The 27,586-nt window shown below is 40.4% G+C and overlaps 1 protein-coding gene across 1 annotated transcript; it reads right to left on the bottom strand.

Annotated features, from left to right (window-relative positions):
* Nucleotides 1-1,915: 1,915 nt before the first annotated feature.
* Nucleotides 1,916-26,283, bottom strand: si:ch211-159i8.4 (matrix-remodeling-associated protein 5). Its single transcript, XM_061686261.1, is given in 19 exon segments — nt 1,916-2,469; nt 2,549-3,695; nt 3,889-3,969; nt 4,152-4,278; nt 4,415-4,675; nt 5,588-5,759; nt 5,857-6,375; nt 6,525-6,668; nt 6,748-7,021; nt 7,692-7,924; nt 8,037-8,127; nt 8,129-10,995; nt 12,518-12,669; nt 13,003-13,241; nt 14,191-14,320; nt 21,720-21,856; nt 22,573-22,696; nt 24,981-24,999; nt 26,274-26,283. Coding segments are annotated over 19 exon segments (7,281 nt in total).
* Nucleotides 26,284-27,586: the final 1,303 nt, after the last annotated feature.

The raw sequence follows: 27,586 nt of genomic DNA, 5'->3' as shown, positions 1-27,586 counted from the left end.
TGTATTGCCGAACTGTATTTACTGACATTGGTTTTCTGAAGTGTTCCTGAGCCCATGTGGTGATATCCTTTACACATTGATGTCGGTTTTTGATGCAGTGCCGCCTGAGGGATCGAAGGTCACGGGCATTCAATGTTGGTTTTCGGCCTTGCCGCTTACATGCTGTGATTTCTCCAGATTCTCTGACCCTTTTGATGATATTATGGACCGTAGATGATGAAATCCCTAAATTTCTTGCAATTGTACGTTGAGGAACATTGTTCTTAAACTGTTTGACTATTTTCTCACGCACTTGTTCACAAAGAGGTGAACCTCGCCCCATCTTTGCTTCTGAATGACTGAGCTATTCAGGGAAGCTCCTTTTATACCCAATCATGGCACCCACCTGTTCCCAATTAGCCTGTTCACCTGTGGGATGTTCCAAACAGGTGTTTGATGAGCATTCCTCAACTTTCTCAGTCTTTTTTGCCACCTGTGCCAGCTTTTTTGGAACGTGTTGCAGCCATACAATTCCAAGTTAATAATTATTTGCTAAAAACAATCAAGTTTATCAGTTTGAACATTAAATATCTTGTCTTTGTAGTGTATTTAATTACATATAGATTGAACATGATTTGTAAATCATTATATTCTGTTATTATTTATGTTTAACACAACATCCAAACTTGATTGGAATTGGGTTTGTAAATTATCTCCCTTTATTGTGTTTTAGCTTCTGTTATAATTGGTTCCAGTTATTGAAGGCAACACACTGGAATAAGAGACAGCAAAATGAGGTGTGGGCTTTTAAGCATAGCAATAGATCGAGCTGCACAATCTAATGTGAGCCTATACAAGAGGGATATCACAAATTCTTCCTTTAGAAAGATAACTGGTAGAGCATAGACAGCTGCAGAGGCTGAACAATTCTAAAACATGTCAGTTTGACTTGTCGCATATTCTGTATCATATTGTGCCAGGCACTCGGGTTCCACTGTAGTGCTAAAGGTGTCGGTGGAGGTGGTTCAGTCCACTTGCATTGGGGCAACCATATTCAGCAGATGGAGCTATATTGAAAAAAAATAAACTTTGTATCAGTGGGATATAGAGTGGTTCCTTACCACTGCAAATACAACACTACAATAATTAAGATAAAAAAATGACGGTGTCAGTCAAAAGTAGTATTATCTAAGGCAGAATTTTGATGCAATTCTTGCATTGTCTGTAAAAGACCAGTCGGACCTCATTTTGTGGCAGGTGAGAGTGTAACTGACGGCATCACAACGCATATAGGAACATTTCATTTCCTCATTTTTGCATCAACACACTAATCACAAAAATACAGTGCTGTGAAAAAGTATTGCCCCCCTTTTAAAATTATTACTTTTTTTGCATAGTTTCCCAACTTTGTTTAAAATCATCAAACAAATATAAATATCAGACAAAGACAGCCCAAGTAAACATAAAATTGAGTTAAATGGTGATTTCATTATTAAGAAAAAATATACAGTTTAACACAACGTCCCAACTTCATTGGAATTGGGGTTGTATATCTGTTTTTGATATTTTGTCATCTACAAAAAAAAAGTTCCCTAAATCTGTTACAACAAATGCGTTCCTGTTATTACAAGATGTGTTTTTTATTGAAATGAAAACTAATGAAAAGCTAGATCATGTAGCCAGAACTATGACGTTGCCCTGGTGAGTCAAAATGCATTTTAGTTTTGTGTACAAAGCCATTATGGCTTGAGAAAAAAAATACAAAGTATGAGGCTGCCTCCAGTTACAATGGCTTCTCTGTAGGGCATCCTCATTGTATTGTAGTAGATTGTTATTTGCATCCTTATGGACAAATCCTTATCCAGCTTTGACTATTGGGAAAGTTTCTTAACCTCAATGTCCCAGCATTTGGAATGGGGCGTGGTAATGAAATCCCTCAGATCACTTGTAGGTATGTAGATTTAAAATCTGTTCCGAGAGCATTTTTAGCATTGCATTTGTAAATACCAGAGTTCATGAGCACTGGGTTCTGTATGACGAGGCTACCTTCCTCTGTCATGTGGATCCCTCCTTGAACTATGTAGCGGTTATGTGGAACCAGCGTAGTACGGCCAGGTAAAGTCCAGGAGATTTCCGGCTTGGGTACACCTGTAGCAAGACAATTTAACTTAACAGGTGATCCCCGGTTCACTCTGGTGATGGAGGGGAGCATACTGGTGATGTGTGGTGGATGAACCATTACTGTGATAGAGTATGACAATGTTGATGAGCCAAAAGCGTTAGAGGCTTTGCAGATGTATATCCCTTTGTCAAAAGTAGCAATCTGTCTCATCTGGAGGGTCCCATTAGCAAGAAATGTAACTCGACCAATAGACTGAGGTTTATCCAAAGTGAAGCCATTGGGTAGGGTCCATGCAATCGATGCCTGCGGCCATCCATCCAGAGTACAATGTAAGTTGAGAGTTTGACCATAGGTGATCTTTATTCCACCTACAAAATGATAATTCAACAGTAGTGCAAGAAGATTTGGCCCAAAGATAATGAATACAAAATGAAAAGTATACTGTACCTGTTGATCCTCTGATCACCGGCTTCCTTCCTGCTTCCAGTGCATAACGCTTCTCTGCTTGACCTGCCACATTCTTTGCTAGACACCTGTAAACCCCTCTATCGCTTGCAGCTAGCTGAGAAATCCACAGAGTTCCATTACTCTGATGGTGGGTAAAGCGTTGTAGTCTAACACCAGGCATCAGCATTGTACCATTAGGTAGCACCCATACAAACTCTGGGTTTGGTTTTCCACGGGCAGGGCAGTGCAGATGCAATTCCCCACCATTATTTTTTATTGATAGGAGTTCAATATTAGGAACAGCAAAACTTGGCTTTTCTCCTATTGGTACCACATCTAATTCAACTAATAGGGATGCTTCACCGAGATGGTTTTTAGCCAGACACATGTATCGCCCTTCATCTGTTTTTCTGACTCCTCTCACTTCCAAACTCCCATTTTGATGTACTTGGAAGCGACCACTGAGGTAGGAGAGTTGGAGTGATTGGCCATAAGGAGTGAACCACCAAACCCTTGGTTCCGGTTTTCCTTCAACCTTGCAATCGAATAGCACAGTTTGATAAGAAATGCCTACAATCCTTTTGGCATTCTTCCCTTTGTGGCCATTGATAAAGGGTTCCCTCGATTCAACCTCAAGAATCATGTTTTTGATGTCATCACCAGCAGAGTTTCGTGCCACACAGGCATATTTACCCTCATCAGCAAGTGTTACTTTTTTCACCACTAACATGCCATTTTCCATTAACTCATATTTGTCTGATGACAGTGGAATTACATCATTTTGCGGTGAGATCCAAAAGATTTGTGGTGTAGGTTCACCAGTTGCTTGACAGCTCAGTTGAGCTAATTCCCCATATTTCACTGTGACCAGGGATTGAAATCTGAAACTAATTTTTGGGGCGTTTGGGCCAACCTTGAGACTAACTTTTCTCTCATCTTTACCCAGTTTGTTCTTGGCATAACAAGTGTAGTCACCCTCATCCTTTTTGGCCATCTGCTGAAGAAGTAATGTTCCATTCCCAAAAATAACATAGCGGCGATTGCGATAGCCACTGTCATCAGACTGAATGGCATTGTTGATTAGTGTTCCATCTGGTAGACTCCAGGAGACTTCTGGATCTGGGAGGCCTGTTGCAACACAGTCCACCTAAGAAAGATACAAAACATAAATTGTTGTAACTGCAGTAAAAAATATTTATTGATATTTCACTTTACACATTAAACAATGTAAAAATAGACATACCTGTATCTGCATTGTTAGTTTTATGATATATTTGTTATTTTCACTATCCTACTCAACCAGGATACTGCGTGTCATTAAACCTGTTCCCTGTGGATACCTGGACATTTTCTCCAAAGTGGACTCTTGGTTGTGTTGTTCTCACATGTTCAATTCTGGGCGGGGTCATCACGACATCTACCTAATACAGAAGTATGTGAAGAATTAATGAGTGAGGAGACCTACATTTTCCTTCACATTGTCTACTGCTGCTACTTCATGTGTGATTGTTGAGGGAATATTTAGGAAGAATGCAGGCAGTTATTATAAAATATTCATAAAAAATACATAAATATATCTGCTCTCTATCGGCCCTAATCATACCTGAAACACCTGCATGTCCTCTCCATTGGGTCGCTGAAAGAAACATAGATAATTTCCACCTTCCAGCTCTGTTAGCTGAAGTATCCTGAGAGTCCCATTCCGGAAAGCTTTAATTGGTCTCTCTGGACTGGAGGCAGATGGAAGGGAGAAATTATCTGAAGATTTCAAAAAATACTCAAGTCTAATTAATAGCATTTAAAATTGTTAGCATTTCGACACTCTTGTATGGATTCATCAAGTTTCCCATTGAGCATTTCTGTTACCTGTAGTGATGCTCCATGATGGTTTTAGAGGGTAGCTGCCAGATGGTCCCCCTTGGGGATCCACTTGACTCTGGACAGTGTAAATAGACAGTAGAACCATACATAGCTGAGACTGAGTGTTGACGGGATGGCACTGCATGATGATGAGTAGGACGGAAAGGAAAAGGAGGATGGCGGATATGTGAGGAGGAATCTGCCCGCACTTCAAGACGCACGGTTCTTTTTGCAATGCCCACCGTGTTTGTGGCTAAACACTCATACCTGTGCAGAGATCGATGAAAATCTCAATTTCCATTTTAAAAGCATACCAAGACTATCTTTAAAGTGTACACAATAACAAGTATTTGTTCTATAAAGTTCCATCATGTACCAAAAACGGACAACAAAATCCATGCTGTTTTTGTAATTGTCTTCATTTGACCAGTATTTAAAGGACCTCTCTAATGCTGTGAACAGCGGCTCTTATTCCATAGTTCTGGACTTAAAAACAATGTCTTCAGAACCCCCCCCCCCCCCCCCCCACTCCCAAAAAAATATATACTCAGAAGTAATTTTAGGCTTGTTTTCTGATGTCAGGTTAAACTTGTATCTTTTCAGTGGTGTAATTGTCCTTTATATTGAAAGTCTGAAAGTCTCAAGCTAGATCCAGTTTTTTCTCCCTGAAAGGTTGTCATTTTGGAGGTGGGAAAAAGGTCCCACCCAACATCGACAATATATAAAATATGAATAAATAATGCCACTTTTTAGTATAGTACATTCCCTTTTCCACCCTGGCTAGGCAGCGAATTCAGTTTCCAGTTCCGTCGGCTTATCGATTTTGGCGATGAAAAAGGGTCGTTCCTCGGGAAAATAGTTATTTACCAATTCCTCCAAAATGGATTGATATTATTGGAAATTACTGCCAGTTTCATTTTCTTGACAAAAAATACATAAAGAGAATGTTTTAGTGAAATATAGGCCATCTGGACACTATAGATTATTTAACTGAAAAAAAATCAGTATCACAAACTTTCAAACAAACTGTACAGAATATGCTTCTAACTTTACTCCCTATTTATTTAATGGATATCTTGCTCAGAATACTGTGCTTGCACTCAACCAATATTATAACAAGTGCAAACTTTATCCAGTGAAATAGACAGAATTACGTCCAAAGAGAAAAACATGCCATACCTCCCTGCATCAGCTGGTGAGACATTCTTGAAATACAGTGTCCCATTGGGAAAGACAAAGAGCCTATGTCCCAGAAATTGTGATGGCTTAACATGGATCCCTGTTGGCAGTGTCCACTTCAAAGTGGGCCAAGGTTCCCCCTTCATGGAGCAATGGACATAGACATTCCTCCCTGGGTAGATGTAATCAGTTGATAAATTCCATTGATAGTATTTTTACTTATTGGGCTATGATGGGTATGACTTTATGGACATTTGTGTGTGCAATACCTATCGGAATGATCACAGTGTCACTTGTGGCTTCACTTATGCTTGGAGGCAAAGCTGCAACATGAAGATGATAAGTGACTGTATCAGCACCTGCTGCATTACTTGCAATGCATTTATAGTCTCCTTTACTCGAAAAATTGGTTGAATGCATTTGCAGAGTCCCATTCTCATGTAGTGACATTTGAGAGATTGGAGTATGAATGGTCCCAATTTTTCGAACAAATGTTCCATCCGGTAGAATCCAGGATATTTGAGCTGAAGGTTTTCCAGAAGCCAGACAGTCAAGAGTCACACTTTTTCCTAAATAGTTTGCTATCTCTGTGGACCTGGGAGGTTGGATCTTGGGGGCCTCAGTCTGGACTGCTAAGGTAATAACCATGCGATCTGATCCAAACTTATTCTGGGCAGTGCAGAGATACTGGCCTCTCTCCTGTAGCTGGACTGCTTTAATAAAAAAAGTTCCATTTATGAAGACTTCAAAGCGGGAACCATGCTTGGTATTGGCTGGAATGGTGGCACCTGAGGAAGGAAGTAAGAAAATTAATGAGTCAACCACATGTAGAAGAGTCCCAATGATCATGTCCATATAAAGTTTATCGAATTTCAAAATAGCAAATGGCTTTTCATCATGTTACAAAACAAATTTCTTTATAATTTCAGCATTTTACCTGTGGATACTTTTGTCCATGAGATGCTTGGTTCAGGATTGCCTGTTGCTTCACAATGTAGAACAACATCGCCCTCTGCCAAGACTGACACACTGGCTTTGTTCACTGTAGTGATATGAGGTTTGGCCCCACCAGCGCCAGATCCTAACATGATCACTTCAAATTAAAATTCTTGATACATTTGTCAATATATATTTTTTTTAAATACATTTTAGATGCATACTTCGAACAGGCCACTGACCCCCATGTTGTAATTCTGTGGTGGTAGGATGATGAGAGTGAGGGGTCGTGTTAAAACCAGAGAAGGAGGTTGCTGTTGGTTTAGCAAGGTGTGTAGGTCGCAGGGCCGAGGGGGTTGTCGGTATTTGTGGTGTGAGGAGGGAAGGTCTGGTAAAAGGTATAGGATTAGGTTGAATGGGGTTTTGAGGATTGTTGTAGCTTATGCGAGGTTTGGGTGTCACTATCTTCCCTAGCAGGGATAGACGATCAATATACGCCTGAAAAAATACATATGGACAATTAGTACAAACCCATTTCTGCATTTATGCTTTATCACGATCACCACTAGCGATTCTACTACAGAAAAAAAAAAAAAAACACTACGACGGTGTAAAAGTCCACCATTATATTTGTTGATGCAGCAATGCTGAAATAATCATATACAGGTATAACTAGAAAGACACTTATTAGTTTGAACATCCAGCAAGGCCTAACCAATAATCCATCCATCCATCCATTCTCAATAACCTGTTCAGGGTCGCGGGATAGTAGAGCCTATTCCAGCTGACTTCGGGCGAAAGGCGGACTACACCCCGAACTGGTCGGCATTCAGTCACAGGGCACATGTAGACACAAGCAACCATTCGCACTCATGTTCAAACCGTCACTGAGTGGGAACTGAACCCATGCTGCCCAGACCAAAGTCAGGCGAATGTACCACTACACCATCAGTGACATCTAACAAATAACTTGAAAGTGAAAAAAAAAGTTTGTGATATAGTGTTTTTGTGTTTGATTGTCCTACTGTGCCCTACTGTTCCTGGTTCATGGAGGATTGTGATGAGACAGGTGATGCAATTATGTATGCTATTGCTAATTAGAGTATGCATGGCACTAACACATTTAAAGAATACTTTTTTTTAGACCCACAAACTACCACAGAAATACCTGTCTGTATCTGTTCCTCAGCTTTGATAATAATAGCTGATTTCTGACTTGAGTCCTGACATCAAAAGGATTATTTTGATGTGAAGAATTGATTGCTGTTGTTTCGAGAGCGCTGGTTGTGGATTTCACTCTTTTAGCTGTGATCTCTGGTCTGTTGGTGGCAACTGGGCTTTGAGCCCTTCCATGGGGAAAAATCCTGGTTTCATGTGTGGGCACAATGTGTGTCACAGCACCTGGAAGAGACCAGATGGCCAAAACATATACCACCAATGTATGACTCAATTAAGTTGTATGACTTACATAAATATATTTACTGTATTATACATCACAAGCATATTTATCTACCTTGCTTGGGAGGAAGAAATGACTGTTGAGCATGCCAAGGAGGATAGATAGGGTAATGATGGCGGTTTGAAGGCCGGTGGGAGATTGGGGGAAATGTGGGGAGCCAGTGGTGGCCTACGGAAATCCACATCTCCCAGCTTCTCTGGGTTTCTGTCTTGGTGTATTTGTGGCACTTGAGCAGAGTTTGGTTGATCTCGTCCTTGGCTGAGCAAGGGATGAATGGAAACGGCAGGAGCATCAGGGTTTTTGGGCTTTGCTTTTCCTTTATTCACCTCTTTATTTTCCTTGTTAACGTTATCCTTTTTTGTATATTCTTCGCTTAAATGTGACGTTTTGAAGGTCACTTTAGAAGGTGAGACTTTGGCTTGGGTTGGTGAGTTTTGATCCCGTGAAGGTTGAGTGTTTGGTTTTGGTGTTTGGGATGTTGAAAGTATGTTATGCCACATAATGTAACTTTGTGTGACCAACTCATTTTTAAATGATTCCCTCACGATCTCAAGGTCTGTGTTCATTGTTTGGGTTTCTTGTCCTCTAATTATTGTTATTAACCTTCTCTCCATCACATCTTTTTCTTTTTTCTTCCCTGTTGATATTTGTTTATTAGCACTCTCTTGATCTGTTTCCACAAGAGTCATTTCAGTGGGAAGAGAAATAACTTCTACCTTTGGAAGAATAATTGTTTTTGCATGAGGTAAAATAAATATATGTGGAGAAATCTCTAATTCGGCATCTTTGTCTCCAGCTGATTGAAAATCTGTATGACTACTGTCAAGATCCTGAACTGTCTGATGAGTTTCAGAGTTAGATTCTTTTCTTTCATCCATGTTTCCAGTATCCTTATTACTACCTCCAACGTTCTTTGTCTGATAGTAGGAAGTGACATTAGTTTTTCCCGGTGTTGTGCAACTAGAGTTGGTGGTGGTTGTAGTAATAAGTGTGGCTGTTGGTGGGGGAACAGTGGATTTGAGCATATTTGATGAATTAAGAAATGATTTGAGGTCAGGATGAATTCTTCTTATAGGGGGTTTTCTCCGTCTAAAGGGTAGCCTTCTCCTGTTTGCGTGACCAGGAACAAATTTCCTGTTGCCTAAACCAAATTGGTATTTTTTTGTCTTTTCAGCTTGGGTTCTGACAATAGAAGTTACGCCATCGTTTTTGGCTGTAATTCCTGTAAAATGTTCAAGGGATGATTCTGTACTTCTGACAACTGGAGTCTGTGAAGTTTTGGGTGGTGTTTCTTTTGCTGTTGGCTCTATCCTATCATCAGAAATAGTTGTATTGGGGAAATTGGCAATTGTGTAGGAGGAAATAGTACTTTCTGGGTTGGACACACTGGCTGGCACAATCAGAGTGGTAGAATATGGTAACGGAAACTCTGAGGCAATTGGTAATTTAGCATTGGCTTTAGTCAAAACCTCTGCCCAGTAATTTGGATCCAATGTTTTCACAATAATGGTGGGCTTTCTTTTATAATCTTTCTTTGGGATTTTGCTTGAGAAAAAATCAGGATTCCTTTGCTGGTTTCCAACTGTAGGAATCTGTGTCGCAAAGGGGCGAATAGTTTCTTGGTAATCTTCTGCTGAGCCCTCTTCCATGTCAGTGTTTAAGATTTGCTGCTCTGTTTCTGTCTTTACTTCAGAGTTATAAGAGACCTTTTCCCCTGCCACTTCCACCGTGTGTGACAGCATGTCAACTCCATAGAGATTTGAGGCTAAACAACTATATTCTCCTGAATCTTCTTCCAACAACTTCCTCACCACCAAAGTACCATTTTCCATTACTGCTGCCTTTCTTGTCTTTTGTGTGGGAAGTAGTACTTTGTTTCTGGGTATGTACCATATGGTTTGACTGGGTTGCGCAGATGTCACCTCACATGGGAGCGAAATTGAACCTCCTTTTTCAACTATAATTTTTTGGCCATTGAAAGTGGTAGTGCTTGGCGATCGTTCTTTAACTGTAAGCCTCAAAGACATCAAATCCACACCTGCCTTTGTTCTGATCATACAGTGATATAGACCAGAGTCAGATTGTGATGCATTCATGATGACAAGATCCCCTTTGTCATCATCAATTTTGACTTTTTCAGTCAAACCCTCCACAAAGGACAAATCTGGAAGCATCCACTCCACTTTCACCTCCTGCTGTGAAGTGACAACACTACACTGTAAGTGAACTTTTGACCCCTCAAGAGCGGTATTGACCCGCCCTGCAGTCCCACGGTGAATCATTGCCCAAGAGGAAGTAAGGTCATTATCATCGGGCTGCCCTCTGTGGATGTTGATGATTTTGGTGATTATGGTTGTAAAATCCATCACCAGTTTCTTGGTTGATGTTTGTTGTCTATTAAGCTTTAAAGTGACTCTGTTTTGAAGCAGCCATGCTGGGTCTGCCACCAAATAACCCTTTAAGTCTGTGAAATAAGGGGAATTTCCATGAGCAACTTGGGCATATTGATAAGTTGTTCTGGTGGTGTTAACTCTTTGTTGACCTCTTTCCAAGATAGCAGGACTTTCATAGTAATATGCAACCAGTTGCCAAAGATTTTGAAGTTTTTCCCTATCAATCTCGCACTCAAGGATGGTTGCCAGTGATATGTTGACAGACAGCCCTTGAGCTGACCGTGGATTCACTGTCCAGTTTATATGAGAACTGTCTCCTGGGTGTCGCATATCACAGTCCACATGTGCATTATTTCCATGGGCATCTGAGAGAACAAAGCTTAGGAGGCCTAAGGGCTTTTCAAAGTCCCGGGTGTATGGGAGGTCGGGCTCTGTGTCAGATTCAGCCCACACAGGGTTGTCCCACAGTTTGAGGGAAGAGCGAAGAGCTGGTCTTTCACAGGTAAGCTGATATTCACTTAAGCCCAATAGTTGGGTCCCATTTAAGGGTTGAGGAGAGAAACACTGAGGACAAATCTCTGTTGTGCTTGTCTCACGTTCCTTTTTGCACTTTATTACTCCTGGAAGCAAAAAGAGAAGAGATGAAGCAACTTTTTTAAGTCTCTAGTATTGTGGAAAGGAAAGAAGAATCATATGAATGAAGGACACAGCAGTGGTCATTGGAAGCCTAACATGAAGAAACACATCATGACAAAAATGATAGCAAGACAAAACTTCCAACAGTTGTATAAAAGTGGGTTCCCCAGATGGCAATAACTATTTTCCAAAGCAAGTCCTTTTTTGAGGACAACACCATTTTACAAGGCTCCCGGTTCCGGTAAACTCTGGGAACATTCGGGAAACATCGTGGAATATCCAGAAGTGTTTCTTCTTCACTTTTGTGAGTTCACATGTGATCACGTGAGATTTCAAAATTGGCAGTGGAACATACTCTTTATGTCTACGGTGTTCTGTGTTGATATTATCGGCGCACCCCACATCCAATTCGACCAACTGTTAACTGCCAGATTTTTTATCTTTGTGTGATTCGTCTGTCACAGATAAATACAATATTTTCAGATTTGAAAAATCCTTATGTATGTACCAGGCCTTAGCTGTTACTGTTTGCAGACGTTGAGAGAGCTAATTAAATAAAAGAGCTAATTTCGGTATACTTTTAAATGATCAGTCCCAACATCCATCCATCCATTTTCTGAGCCGCTTATCCTCACAAGGGTCGCGGGAATGCTGGAGCCTATCCCAGCTATCTTCGGGCAGGAGGCGGGGTCCACCCTGAACTGGACGCAGGGCACATATAAACAAACAACCATTTGCACTCACATTCGCGCCTACGGGCAATTTAGAGTCTTAAATCAACCTACCATGCATGTTGTTGGGATGTGGGAGCAAACTGGAGTGCCCGGCACGGGGAGAAGATGCAAACTCCACACAGGCGAGGCCGGGGGATTGAACCCCAGTCCTCAGAACTGTGAGGCAGACGCTCTAACCAGTCGATCACCGTGCCGCCCAGTCCCAACATGCTATCAACAATGTCTCAGATTTGTATGCGTACCATCAGTGACATCTTTGTATCTCTTGATCTTTGTGACATACAATTTCTGTACAACGCTTTGATTGTGAATTTACTTTGAGTAAAGTATCATTCTAAATTCTATATGTTCCCTTTTCAGACGTCTATAGTGTTTTCATGCTCAATTAACAAAAAAGCAAAAACGTAAATGAATAAATAAACCAGTGAAAATTAAAATGTATATGGATCAATATCCTGCGATTGGCTGGCAACCAGTTCAGGGTGTACCCCGCCTCCTGCCCGATGACAGCTGGGATAGGCTCCAGCACTCCCGCAACCCTAGTGAGGAGAAGCGGCTCAGAAAATGGATGGATGGATGGATCAATATCATTACACTACACCATGTCTAAAGAGTGTTTAAACAGGACAGCACGTTTGTAAACAAGCTCATCGAAACAACTTCACATTCCTGTGAAATATGCATGCTTTGTGGTGGACTACAGGGGAGTCATTCTTTTATTCATGATGTTTTTCAGTCCAATGAAGGTCATAAATATATTTTTATATGATACCTTCATTTGTAGAGCTCCACTGTATAAGCCAGTGAAGTTGACAATCACAGGTCCAAGGGTTACCATGAAGAGAGAGAATTTCCAATCTGGGAGATGTGTTCAGCACAGTGGCAGAGAGCTGTTCCAACAAATTGTCTGAAAGATACAAGTGTCTGACAAAAACAATAAAAAGTTAAATCAACAGGCAGGATCTTTACAGTCCATGTAAAATGAAAGTGGCTCAACCAAAAACTTGGAATGGTAGTGCAAAAAAAGCCTGTTAAAGTGTTTTCCGCACAAGTTTACCTGTTGTTCGAAATTTCTTTTTTAAAAATTTGGCGAAAGCTAGAGCTATACGTAGTCTGACATGAACTACAGGTATTTCTTTATAGTTATACCACTAAAGAGAAATTCTCACTTCATTATTTTATTTTAATTAATATCATAACTTCAGAAACAAAAACCAAAATCAAAACTCATGCAAAACTACATTTTTGATGACTTACTTGAGTCCAGAGGTCCAAAAGTTCCCTAGTAGTGACACTGTAATGAAGGTATGAGGATGGATCTCTTTGAGAAGATTTCCCTCTAGTTGTAGTAGTTTGAGGGACGACAAACCCGAAAAAGAGTATGGCTCAATAAAGCTGATGAGGTTGTGGTCCAGATGCAGACGAACCAGACCAACCAAGTACTCGAACAGACCAGGCTTCACTCTTGCTAGCTTGTTATAACTCAGTTTCAATATCTGAAAAGAATCCACAATATGTAATAAAAGTCCACATTATGTAATAAAAACATGCAAAGTTAATGAAATTGTAGTTTTGGTAATAAAAACATATGTTGAAGTTGAACCAACCCAAACTCAATATTATTTTCAGTCAAAAAGCTGCAGGGTAATCGTTGCAAAGCTAGCTGTAAACCAAACTAAAAAACACGAGTGACGTGTATGTGGGACTCATTTGAACAGTGTTGATGGACAATGTTGTGTTCGTTAGTCAATAGATTAGTTCATAAATAGCATCCATTCTCCTTACCCATGTATATTTTCTTTTGCTGCAATTTTTAGTATGTTTATGCACAGAGACTTCATTAGTACAGTATATCCTTGATTAATTATTGACAATGGCTGATGAAGTTCATAAAAGCAAGCCACCTGAGACAGCTATGGGGTCCTCTAAATTCAGAAAAGGGGGCATTTAATAGAACATTCAGTAGACAATGTGCATATTTTGTTATCACATGTTGCTGTTAGAGTTGCAGATGTTCTGTGTGATGCAGTAAAGGAGCTCACTTTACAAAAACCCAGCACACTTTGATTCATTTGTGTCCATGTGTGTGACCTTTACATACAATAGAACCTCTAGTCATTGGTTGTACAGCACAGATTTGTTTTTTGTCTGCATCGCCACCGTACCTTACAAGACCTTAGTTTTGCAAGTACAGTATTAAAGAATTGACTCACTAGCACATTTTTCTTTTCCTTGACCAGTTTCACTAGAAAGGTGTTAAGAGCACTACAATAATAATAAACTCACCAGTGAGCCTCATAATTGACTTCATTTGTAATTCAGCGTTATGATTAATTGGTAATATTTGAATGTCTTACCACATTTGCTCATGTGTTATTAAGAATAGTTTATGCTTCAACATAACATGAGTAATAGTGTTAAACACTCAGATACAGTACACAGTACCTGTAGTGACCGCAAGCTGTAAAATGCCCCTGGGTGGATTGTGCTTATGTCGTTACCATGCATCAAGAGCATTTCCAGTTGCCGTAGTGACCTGAATTCTGACGCCTCCACCTCAGTTAGGCTATTATATCTGTAAGCAAGAGAGAAAAAACAAAAAATGTTTTACCTAATGGCAGGATAGGATTGCCTGCTGGTGGTTTTACTGTAGTTTAGTCTTATTTATAATTATTTCATCGTGCCACACACCAAACGAGGTGCCCAGACCCTATGAGTTACTGAGAATACAAAACTGATACCATAAGTGCAATCAAGCATTGACAAGGTAACTCATCAGACAAAAACAAATAATTTTTTTGCGTACTGTTGCTCATTGGCTGATCAACCTTACACTCCTTAGACTCTTTATTAAACAGCAACTTTAGTCAAATATAAACTGTCCTGTTATGCTGTTGAAAGGCATTCAACAACAATTGTGCAAGTTGAAACACTTTGTGTGTAAACAAAAATTGGAGTCTTCATCTGATATAGACAACAAAACAGAAATATCTGCTGGCATTTTACAGAAAAGCTGACATACAGTTTTTGTTTGTGATACAGAGGACAATAGAATAAAAGGTGCCATTCATTTGCGACTTCACCCGAATCACACAAAGCTGAGCACAGACAGATCTCTGAGCCTTAGTAACATAAAATTCTGGTCTGTAAACTCTTTTAATCAGGTTACAATTTAATGTACTAATAATAATAATACAATAATAAATAATCTATTCTATTTCCACACCATGTCACCCATGTGTCTCACTGCACATGGTTCCTACCCCATATCAACATTTAAGTTTTGGGGCATTTTCACATTTACCGAGAAAGTGGAAAATAGCTCTGATTCACATCTGATGCACTAAGGTAACACCAAACCCCTGCAACATAGTCTAATATAGGATAAACACAGGACACAGCTCCAGATGGAATGTCAGTGTCCCTTTTAAAAATGTGTTTCCTGTGTGAAAAGAGCTTTTGGACATAATCATACCAGAAATGAAAATACAAAGATCTATTGAAAAATATGTATTCTCCAGCTTTCGGCACATGTATCTAAAATGTATCTTTCCAAGAATTATTCAGATGCCAAATACAGTACAGAAGAGCAAATGCCTGAGTTAAATATATTATTCATCAAAAAAAGAGAGATACTTTCTATTGACTGACCTTCAGGCCCACCAGAATTCAGAGTTTCGAGTCTATTAAGAAGTTATACAGTACTAAGTGCAGTTAACCTCAGCCGACTGAGCCCAATGTCCACTGGGATCAATAAAAGAGCCAATTCACAAGTTCAAATATCATTTCATTATTTCTTTTTAGGAAAGGCCCATTTCTCGAGGATTTTTCTCCTTATTGTGAAAACTGAAGCCAGGCAGTGTTGGCGTTTTCTCAGTTACTGGTGCTAAGTAACAAATATCGAGCAGATAGACCAAAGGAAACAACAGCAGTTGCTTCACATATTGCAGCTGTTGGCTTGCTTCACATATGGTGAATCATGCCCTTTCTATATGATGTTAGCTTGAGTATTAGATTCATCCATCCATTTTCAACACCGCTTATCCTGCTTAGGGTCGCGGGGCGCTGGAGCCTATCCCAGCTGACTTCGGGCAAAAGGCGGACTACACACTGAACTGGTCGCCAGTATGAGAGTCAAATAATTTTAAAAAATGATTGTTTATTTATTTTTTGTTTTGTTTTTTGTTTTGTTCTTATAGGTTTAGAGAGGGCAGGGAAAGATCACCACACTCACACTCACAGAACTGAAACTTGTCAACTTGACTTGAGAAGATGCCTCAGGAATGGAGGAAAAGTGTGCTGGTGCCCATTTTTAAGAACAAGGGTGATGTGCAGAGCTCTGCGAACTATAGAGGAATGAAGTTGATGAGCCACACAATGAAGTTCTGGGAAAGAGTAGTGGAGGCTAGACTCAGGACAGAAGTGAGTCTTTGCGAGCAACAGTATGGTTTCATGGCTAGAAAGAGTACCACAGATGCATTGTTTCCCCTGAGGATGTTGATGGAAAAGAAGGTCAGAAGGAGCTAATTGTGTCTTTGTAAATCTAGAGAAAGCCTATGACAGAGTACCCAGAGAGGAACTGTGGTACTGCATGCGGAAGTCTGGAGTGGCAGAGAAGTATGTTAGAATAATACAGGACATGTACGAGGGCAGCAGAACAGTGGTGAAGTGTGCTGTCGTTGTGACAGACGAATTTAAGGTGGAGGTGGGACTGCATCAGAGATCAGCCCTGAGCCCCTTCCTGTTTGCAGTAGTGATGGATAGGCTGACAGATGAGCTTAGACTGGAATCCCCGTGGACCATGATGTTTGCAGATGAACTTTGTGACCTGCAGTGAAAGCGGGGAGCAGGTGGAGGAACAGTTAGAAAGATGGAGGAATGCATTGGAAAGCAGACGAATGCCGATTAGCCGAAGTAAAACAGAATATATGTGCATGAATGAGAAAGGTGGTGGGGGAAGAGTGAGGCTACAGGGAGACGAGATAGCAAGGGTGGAGGACTTCAAATACTTGGGGTCAACCGTCCAGAGCAATGGTGAGTGTGGTCAGGAAGTGAAGAAAGGGTCCAAGCAGGTTGGAACAGGTGGAGGAAGGTGTCAGGTGTGTTATGTGACAGAAGAGTCTCTGCTAGGATGAAGGGCAAAGTTTATAAAACAGTGGTGATGCCAGCCATGATGTACGGATTAGAGACAGTGGCACTGAAGAGACAACAGGAAGCAGAGCTGGAGGTGGCAGAAATGAAGATGTTGAGGTTTGCTCTCGGAGTGACCAGGTTGGATAAAATTAGAAATGAGCTCATCAGAGGGACAGCCAAGGTTCGATGTTTTGGAGGCAAAGTTAGACAGAGCAGACTTCGATGGTTTGGACATGTCCAGAGGATAAATAGTGAGTATATTGGTAGAAGGATGATGAGGATGGAGCTGCCAGGCAAGAGAGCTAGAGGAAGACCAAAGAGAAGGTTGATGGATGTCGTGAGGGAAGACATGAGGGCAGTTGGTGTTCGAGAGGAGGATGCAGGAGATAGGCTTACATAACAATGATGAAAAGAATCCCAATAGGTGTATATATATATATATATATATATATATATATATATATATATCAGTAATATAATGCAATTACTTTTCCAACTTGGATACTGTAGTTACCGTGCCAAAATTACATTTAAGTGCTGACACACTGAGTATTAACTTCTTGTGGTCATATGATATAATTTTCAAGGTTGCTCTCCATACGATCTTCAGCATTATTCACTGAGAAGACAAATATTGAGAGCTGCATTTATTTATTTGTGTAAGTTCCATAACAAACCATAATAAAACTAAACAAAACAGGTCATAAATGTAAATAAAACCCACAGGATATGCCTGGTGTGAACGTATACCAAAGTCGTGCATTTGAACTATGGTAAGTGGGTGGTCTGGTGTTTAGAAAGTCCATTATGTCAGTTCCCTGAAGGTCTGGTCCCCCTCCAAATGTCTGGTCTGCTGATGTGCTCGCTTGATTCCTGTATGATTGTCCTTGGCACCACGTAAACACATGCCTCACAAATGAATAACACAATTGCAATGAAACACTTACAGTGAGAGCCATGTACAATGATCAAATTCAACCAGGGAGCAAATTCAGCATTGCTTAAATGTAAAACTGAGGGCTATAAAATATTGCATGCATCTGTTTTTGTTTCCTGTAAGTGTGTCTGTGTTATTTCCTTACTGTAATACATGACTCCCAGAGTGGAAGTACAGTTTGAGTCTTTTGCAGTCTGAGTCCATCAATGTGCTCCCTTGATGAATTAACCACTAGATTTCTAAAGACTGTGCTGAGCAGTTTGTTCACACAACTCACTTATCTCGTCAATATGTCACTTGAGACTGGAACATTTCGAAAGGCTATAAAAACTGCTGTCATGAAGTCTATTTTTTAAAAAAAAGCAGCTTAGATGCCACAGTACTAAACAATTACCGGCTTTTGATACGTTAGAATCTGACTTTAGGCCCCACCACAGGTAGCTCTGACCAATCTGACAAATGATACCCACCTGAGCACAGATGCAGGCAAAGTCTCAGTCTATCTTCTGGTAGACCTGAGCGCTACCTCTGAAACAGTCGAGGATGTGATCTTATTTCAGAGGTTTGAACAATGGGTGGGAAACTTTGGTACTGCTCTAAACTGGTTAAATCCTATCTTGAGGACACAACATACTTTTTTGACATTGGTTACTGTGTCTCAGCCCAAATGGCCATGATTTGCGAAATTTCCCAAGGGTCAATCCTGGTACCCCTTTTGTTCAATCTGTGTATGCTTCCATTAGGCCAGCTAATATGGAGCTATAGTGTCCTACTGCAACTATGCAGATGGCACTCAGATATCCGTATTAATGAAGGTAGGTAAACATGTCACACTGAGGCTCTCTCTAAAATGTAATAAGTGAGAACCCTAGAGGTAATATTGGATTCAGACCAGCTCTTCCAGCTCCTTCCCTCAGGTAGGCGCTACCGATCAACGCAAACTAGAACTAGTAGACATTCCAACAGCTTCTTCCCTCTTGCGATCAACTTCTTAAACACCTAACCTATAATTCCATTACAACAAGCTGGCAATTTTTTGACTTGAGTTCGTTGTCACATTTCTGTGGGGCCAATTATGTATTACTCGTGCACTCACTGTAGTTGTCTCGCCATGCTGCACTATTTGCATATACTGGCCACTCATGCCAGAGTAGCATCTGTTCCATTTGCACACTGATTGAGGAGTATCTGTAACATTTGCACAACCAACATTGTCCCAGATGATCGCACTACTCGTCACTTTAAACCGCATACACTCCTTGAAGTCTCAGCGCCCTTTGCACAATGGTCATTGCACCGGACTATTGCAATATTAGTCGTTCGAACTGCTCTAAGTGCTAGAGGACTCTGCATCTTTTTGCACAATTGTTTTTTGTCAATGTCTTTATGTCCCCAAAGTGTTCTGTAAATTGACTGTCTGTTGTACTAGAGCGGCTCCAACTACCGGAGACAAATTCCTTGTGTGTTTTGGACATACTTGGCAAATAAAGATGATTCTGATTCTGATTCTGATTTTAATAGCCACATTAAATCAACAACACCAGCAGCTTTTCACCACCTAAAAAACATTGCCACAATCAAAGGAATAGTGTCTAAACCTGACTTAGAGAGAGTCATCAATGTGTTTGTCTCCAGCAGGTTAAATTACTGTAATGGCCTGCTCACTAGGCTCTCTAAAGGACCTATAAAATAGCTGCAGTACATCCAGAATGCCGCTGCCCAGTTTCTGACGAGAACCAGGAAATACGACCATATTAGCCCACTGAGATTTCTGTCACTCAGAGAATAGACTTCAAAACACCTTTGCTTGTGTACAAGACTCTTCATCTCTGACATGTTAGAGCCATGAACCTTCTCGGTCTCTGAGAACCTCAAGAAGTGGTCTCCTGCTGCTTCCCAGAGTCAGGACTACACATGGTGAGTTTGTGTTTCAGTTTTATGCTGCTAAAATCCTGAACGATCTACCAGAACAAGTGAGACAATGTTCAAATCCAGGCTGAAAAAAGTTCTACTTAACTGTGCATGTGACAACTGCAAGTATTTTGTCTGCATTCCTTCCTTTTAATTTCTTCTTTTTCATTCCTGATTAGCACATGTATTTATCCTTGTGTCTCATTGTTTTGTCACCAGTTTGTTGTACCTCACCATCATGACTCTTGTGACCCTTGACCCAGTTTTTTTTTGTGTGTATGTTTTTTGTTACCTTGTCTTTTTGACTTATAATTTTGACAATATTGCCATCGCTGACTGCTGACCTGTGTACCGAACCCTACCTGTTAAACATTGTGTTTGCAGAACTCTCTCACCTTAAGTCCTGCATTTGGGTCCTACTCCTCGTACTGTTCATGACAGAATGAACTGGCCATAAATATACCCAGCTGACTCTGACCCAATGCATAAAGCCCTCCAGGCACAGGAGCGTCGGCTTGTTCAGCAGGATGAGCAGCTTTGCGCTCTGCACCTGAGTCTGAGAGAACTGACAAAATGTCAGACTCAATCATCAGGAGAGGAAGTGAGGTTGCCAGATGGAGAACAATTCCCCACCGCATGCTTGGAGGACCCAGTCAGCTGACCAACCAACCAATGTTGGACCAGCTGCTGTTACTTGCTGTCTCCACTGCTTAAGAAGCTAATGTAACTGGGCAAAACTCAACTTTCCCCCGAGGAACGTCAGGCTTCTACTACTGCAGACACCCGGGCTATACAACGAGTAACTGCAATGTCAGGGAGGGCCAGTTCTGTTAGCAAGTGGCGACAAGTGGTGAGTGTGAATTTGATTATGGCTAATCCTGGCCATCTCTTAATCAATGTTACACTTTGTTCTGCTGATCACAAGATCAAACTTTTCGTATTCATGACTCTGGTTCAGACGTTAATCTTATGAAGTCTCTCCTCGTTCTGAGACTTCACCTTAGAACATTTCCAATAGCAGTTTCCAGAGTAACACACCACACTCAATCCCTAACTTATAATTTTCAAACTCAAATTCTGAACAAACTAGGTTTGTGGACTTTGACACCATAAATTATGACTTAATTTTAGGACACCCTTGGCTGGCGTTACACAATCCCTATATTGACTGGTCCTCGGGACAGGTTATTTCATGGAAAAGTAGCTGTGCCTGGAAGTGCTTCAAGGTCCCATGTGATGTTAACAGCTCTGTTCTGATTCAAGTACAGTATATATAAGTATATACAGCATAAGTAGTATAACAACACCTCTGCGAGGGAAATTGTTGTCTCTTTCTGCTTGTAAACATCAAGTTATGAAAGATGTTATTCTCCACAAACCTTTTGCTGCAGCCTGTCAAATTATAATTGAAAACAAACACACTGTTAATATCTTATAATGAGAAAACACCATTATAACCAAAATAGTGACTGGGTTATTTACAGAATCTACTGTGTGAGATCACTGTGCTGAAAGCTTCCATGTGCAAAGACGCACATGGAAGTGATTAGAAGCACCCCTGACCCGGATTCAGTTTTGAACCACATGCTGGGGCTAAACCTTTAGCCCCTGGCTTTCAAGCAGAAGTCATATTAAATGCACAGTGAGTTATGTTATGTGTTGGCTATCTTACTGATTATTGATTTGATGTAAAAAAAAATTCAATTAAAAAAAAAAAATGCCCCAAATTCCCAGAGCTTTAATGAGGATTGACAAATGTAGCAATGTTTTATGGTCATAAGTGTTGAGACATGATTATGCAATATTTTAGATTTTAGACCAGAAAAGACGTCTGCATTAAATAATTGCATCATTAAAGGGATGATCCTTTTCTTTGACATAACGCACTACAGATTCCAGAATATTTCCTGTTGCGTGTTGAGGTTCGCCCCAAATTGAGTAACACCATTTATATTTTCCTGAAGCACAATTTTAAAATAGGAACAGGTCTTACCCCAAATTGAGCCTCTCTGTGACCTTAGGAAAGTTTTTTGGTACAGCTGTGAGATGTCTGAACGTACAGTGAACATCTTTAACACTTGGACAGCTACAACTCCGTGGACAGGAAGGTTCAGCATGTGCAGGGGAGATCTGCAATAGGGGAGACATGAGAGCCCAGAAGTGCCAGTGATATGTGGAGGGAAAATTAAGTCATAGAGCAGGAGAGAATTGAGCTGGACAACTTAAAAGGAGATGTAATTATGAAAAGATTAGTGACAGAAAATCCAGTCCTCATCTACTCAACAACTCCATCCATCCATCAATTTTCTGAGCCCCTTATCCTCACAAGGGTCGCGGGAGTGCTGGAGCCTATCCCAGCTATCATCGGGCAGGACGCGGGGTACACCCTGAACTGGCTGCCAGCCAATCGGAGTGCACATATAAACAAACAACCATTCACACTCACGTTCACACCGAGGGACAATTCAGAGACTTCAATTAACCTACCATGCATGTTTTTGTGATGTGGGAGGAAACCGGAGTGCCCGGAGAAAACCCACTCAGGCACGGGGAGAACATGGAAACTCCACACAGGCGGGGCCGGGGATTGAACCCCAGTCCTCTGAACTGTGAGGCTGACGCTCTAACCAGTCGTACACCGTGACGCTTACTCAACAACTCATTCACTTTAATTTTTCCTGTGACTGTGAAGCTCTATTCTATTCTTCTCATATGTTACGCATGCAACAGGGTGTTGCATGTGTAATATATGATTATGCAGAAACAGTGACTGACCCATAATCCAAATTAACATGAAACAAGTGAGACTTGACGGATAACCCAGTTTATATAATTAATATATTTACCATTAGCCATAGTAGTGACGAGAGGAGAAAGGGAAAGCCCACTGCAGCCGATCTGGAAAAGATGTTAGTGCACCACCACAATGCCATAACTGGATCACTGAGGATGATCATGCCATCAATGCATCTGCAGGAAGTGAGAAATGGAGTAAATGTAATTTAAATGCATTTAAATTGGTGCAGTTAACAATTGGGACATTCATGTACACAATACAAATATTTATTTTAGTCATGATATGGCAGATGTAATTGATATGCATTTTTTTTTTCACAAAAACAAAACAAAACAAAACTATGTTGCTTTATTGCAAAGCAATTAGGGGAATGATTTTCATTTGGGTCAGTGAGAGAGTAGTGGTTCACTTGCCATAACTACCGAGCAGGCGCAGTTTGACGGATGGATGAATTTTCATTTATTTTAATAATTAAACCACCCCTCAACTATAGTATATCATCTTTGTACTAATGCACCATACTGTAATCGGTATCCACTGGGTGTGTGTATTATACATCTATCTATCTATCATCTATCTATCTATCTATCTATCTATCTATCTATCTATCTATCTATCTATCTATCTATCTATCTATCTATCTATCTATCTATCTATCTATCTATCTATCTTTATGTGTGTGTGTGGGTGCGTGTATCTATATAAAAAATCCAACTCGTCTCTACTATCAAGTGGTCTGAAATTGTCTTCCTGGATCAAAGCTACATTTCTACGTGGTCTTTCTCACTAATGACTTTACCAGTCCCTCTGGAGACATTGAGAGAGGACGGAAGTAACATAAGACAGGGAAAACAGAGCACCGTACATGTTGCTAGAGTGTGGAAAGGATAGGATTTGATCAGAAAAGAGGAGGGTAACATTGAAGTGAAGGGGTAAAGGATTTAAAAAAAAAAACAAGAAGTGAGAAGATTAGGGGGGTAAAAAGCTTATCATGTTATTAAGACATCCAACCAAACACTTTTTAAGGTTTTAAAAAAAAATCATCAAGATTTTAAAAACCTTCTCTCATTTATATTAGAAAGACCAACCTAGATCTCGACAAGATTGTTGCCTTAACCGTGACTAGTTGAGCAATGGGCACGCATTCATTTATATTGAACTTTCTCACCCAGTCTTCAATGAGCTCTGTTCTTGCCCATGTCGTAGATGGAATAAAATCTTTAGAGATATCAATTGTAACTGTGATGCTTAAGAAAATAAAATTGTATAAAAATGCTCTATAAATGACCCCCATCTTGTTGATGGTTATTGACACTGGCGCATTTACATTCTTGTGCAGTGCACCCACTCCTGCCTGGTACTTCCTGGTAGCTGTTAACAGGACCACGCTGGGTGCAGCTTACTTTGCAAACTGAACTGAAAATGTACACTTGTGGAACAGTTTTATACTTCCAGGCAACTGAGGGTGAACTCCAGGGACCCCAGGAGGAGAGTCAGGCGTAGGGAAATCCTGATCCTTGTCTCCATACAGTATGTCATAAATGCATCTGTGGATGGCATCTGATCAAGTATTTATCAATAAAATATGCTGAGGGTACAATTTGGATGTTGCCTGGGGAATTAAAGTGAGGCCAGCATGCTGTGGTTTCAAGCATGACAATGCTAGTTTACCGCAGCTCATATTGAAATGATCTTATCGCATTAACCTCTAAGGGGAAAAAAGCTATTTTATGCTTCATGTAATGTGAATTCAGATATTTTCCACACAAAAAGGAATTATTATAAAATAGGCACACATAATCGTGATTGCAAATTCAAGAGTCACATAGTAATCATTTAACTACCGAAAATGTCTACAGTCTACTGTTTGAACACATCTTGTCCCTCAAATGGACCTGACACTGGCATCATAGTATTTGAGTTACTACTGCTTGGCAACAAATTCAGGTTCACTAGACCTAATGAACTATGGCTCTGTTAGTAGGAAATGTTGGCCAAAGAACCCCTTGTGCCTCAGGGGCTAAGGAGCACATATTCATGGTAAAAACATTACATTGACAATGAGCCAACTCACAGTTTCTCCATTCAAGATGGAGAAAAAAGAAATAAGACTACAGTGCGATTTTTTTCACTCTTTATTCTATTCAGGTAAATCCATCTATTTATATTTGTATATTTGGAATACAATATAGTTGGATAAAATCAAGGGAAAGTCTTCAAACAATTGTGCTTCTACATGCAGTTTTTTTGTGTGTGCCATTTTTTAAACAAGTGGCAGCTCTGAATGGAAATCTCATTGAAACAATGCTTAGAAAGAACCAGAACAATCATGCAAAAAAAATTCATTTGTTTTCTATGATAGTATTGTCAAGGAAGTTAGACACTGAATGAAATCAGGTGAAAATGAAGAGGATCTGGAAAAGTTCAATACATTTTCATGCACTCACCTGTATAGACTTCCATAAGACAAAACAAACTGTAAAATAAAGACCCCCAAACAAAGTCCTAGATCTTTGACTGCTGCCTTGAAAGTTTTACAAGAAAAAGCAGGCATAAAAAGTATCCAATTGATGTGTTAGTCCAGTTGATGCGCGCTTACTTGTAAAAATCTGAGAAAAACAACACAACACAAGAAGGGATGGAACACTATGACTATGAGTTTGGATTAGTTTGACCCGCTGTTGGTCGTCAAGGCATCTGGATTTCAGATTAGCTTCTTTCCTCCTTTCTAGTCCCGTTTAGTGTGTTCAGACAGGAATGCTGCGCTACTTCTCCATCCCCTCCTACACCTACACTCCTTTCCTTCACCCCCCTAAAACTCCCCCTCCTCTCGCCACATCAGTCTGCTGGAAACATTAGGGTACTTTTTTTCATTTTTGTTCTTTCTGACTCTGCTAACTTGATTATTTGTCTCCTATTGCAATCTCAGACATTGTTTCTTAAGAAAACATTTTCCATTGCTTCCAAAATAAATTATAATTTGTGGAGCTAATATTTGTGATTCATATTTTCTAGTCGAAACTAATTAATGAGAGGACAGTGTCAGGTAATGTGCTGTTGCAGGTCTATTTTATTATTATGTATGTACATTAGCGGATTAAAAGGACAATCTAATCACTTATTTGCTAATATGATCAGTCGAGAAACCAAATGAGAAACTAAAAGACAGAATATTGCACACATGCCACAATATTAAGTACTGTACTCCTGCAAAATCAAATGACATCCACTGTCTTTATCACATTTCTGTCTTAAGACTTAAGACTTATCTCTGCACCCTAGCATTTGGTTAAACCACAACTAGTATGCAACTAGTCTCTTGCCCTGCCTCATCCCATGACATCTGGATTTTGGGCTTTTTTACTATCGCTTCTCTTCTCTCCTCCCTCGGTCCTCTCCTGCCAGAAGTGTTCTACCTCCGGCACTTCATTCCAATCCATGGACTCCCTCGCTGTTTATACTAACATCGTATAGCATCATATGTCGGCTGTGGATTGTGGAGCCCTTTGAGACTAGTTTGTGATTAAGGGCCATATAAATAAACTTGACTGTTAATTTTGAGGTATTCATTCAGCAATGTTTACTATTGTGGTTGTAGTTTAGAGTGGTGTGTACTGTAAATACACTGCATTATACTGAAATGTGTTACTAGCGTTGCAGTCAACTCTGCATTAATATGTAACTCAGCTCTGCTACTGCATAATCAGAGGCGAATACTTGGCTTTGGCTTATTGCTTCTCTCATAAAAACCTAAAGGCATGGCTTCCTCCATAGCAGGACTGGCTGCTGGCATCCAGTACTGTAAATGCGGCACAAATCATAGTGTTTGATCTTGTTAGTACCATTTGGAAACACTTAAGCTGCTGACCTGTTCATTTATTGCCCGAGTCAAGCTCCAAACAAATCTATCTGAATAGGCCTTTTGTACCCAACTACGTATTTCACTTTGGGGGTGGGGGGCGTGGGCAGGGGGGGGCCACCAAGGCCATCACCACGCACATTTGAAGCGCTCATAAATTCATTAGGAAGGCTGTTTAGGAAGGCTGTTGATTCACTTTAGGGGCGAGCTGTACCGTGAACAACTGTTGTAAAAATGATACAGTTGTATTTATTAAATGCGATCACTAAGTTTAATTTAGGTAGAAAACAAGTAGAAAAAAATCTTAATACGTGTCAATATACAGTTGATATTGAAAGTACATTGATGTACATACACATTGGACTTTATCACAACGCAAGCTCTTGTTCACTTACCTATACAAACTAATAGGATGAATAGACCAAAGGACATTCTTGAGAAATGACATGCTTCATTAGATACAGTATATGCCAGATTTCTTGTATGATTTCATTTATAAATCTTTTAAACCTCAGGTCTCTTAAACAGAGGACAACTGTACATCACTCAACACTATCTGTCTGCACCTGTCTTGTATCCACACACACATGCACACAAACACACACACACACACACAGGCACACACACACACACACACACACACACACATGCCTGTCAGTCATCAACTCATCATAATGATGACTATGGATGCTCCCAATGTCTAAGCTCTGTACAAGACCTGGATTTCTTGTGCCAACTCATTTTGTCTAACACATACAAATGTAAACTTAATAATAGATGTGCAGAAGACGAAGAGTAGTTAGTAGGTGTGGTGTCACAAGTGTGAATAAATACAAGTGAGTATAAGAATGTTGCAGATGCACTGGAAAAAAAAATCCCTGAAGTCAAGAGGAGGTGTTCAAACACAATCTTTTAAAGATTCCCTGCATGGTAGTTTGGTTTTGTTTAGGTTCTGTATTTAGATATGAGAGGGCAGTCGCAGATCTATTTTAGTGGGATCCAGGACCCCTGGCCACCCCAAAATCCATCAATCCATCCATCCATCCATTCATTTTCTTCTGCTTATCTGGGGTCAGGAAGCCCAGACTTCCCTCTTCCCAGGCACTTCGTCCAGCTGTTCTGGGGGGTTCCCAAGCCATTCCCAGGCCAGCCGTGAGACATAGTCTTTCCAGCATGTACTGATCCACAAGCCTCCTGCTGGAGG

Source organism: Phycodurus eques, chromosome 9 (assembly GCF_024500275.1).
Source record: "Phycodurus eques isolate BA_2022a chromosome 9, UOR_Pequ_1.1, whole genome shotgun sequence".
Classification (NCBI taxonomy): Eukaryota; Metazoa; Chordata; class Actinopteri; order Syngnathiformes; family Syngnathidae; genus Phycodurus; species Phycodurus eques.
Note: the sequence above shows the minus strand (reverse complement) of the source record. Positions and strands in the feature narration are given on the sequence as shown.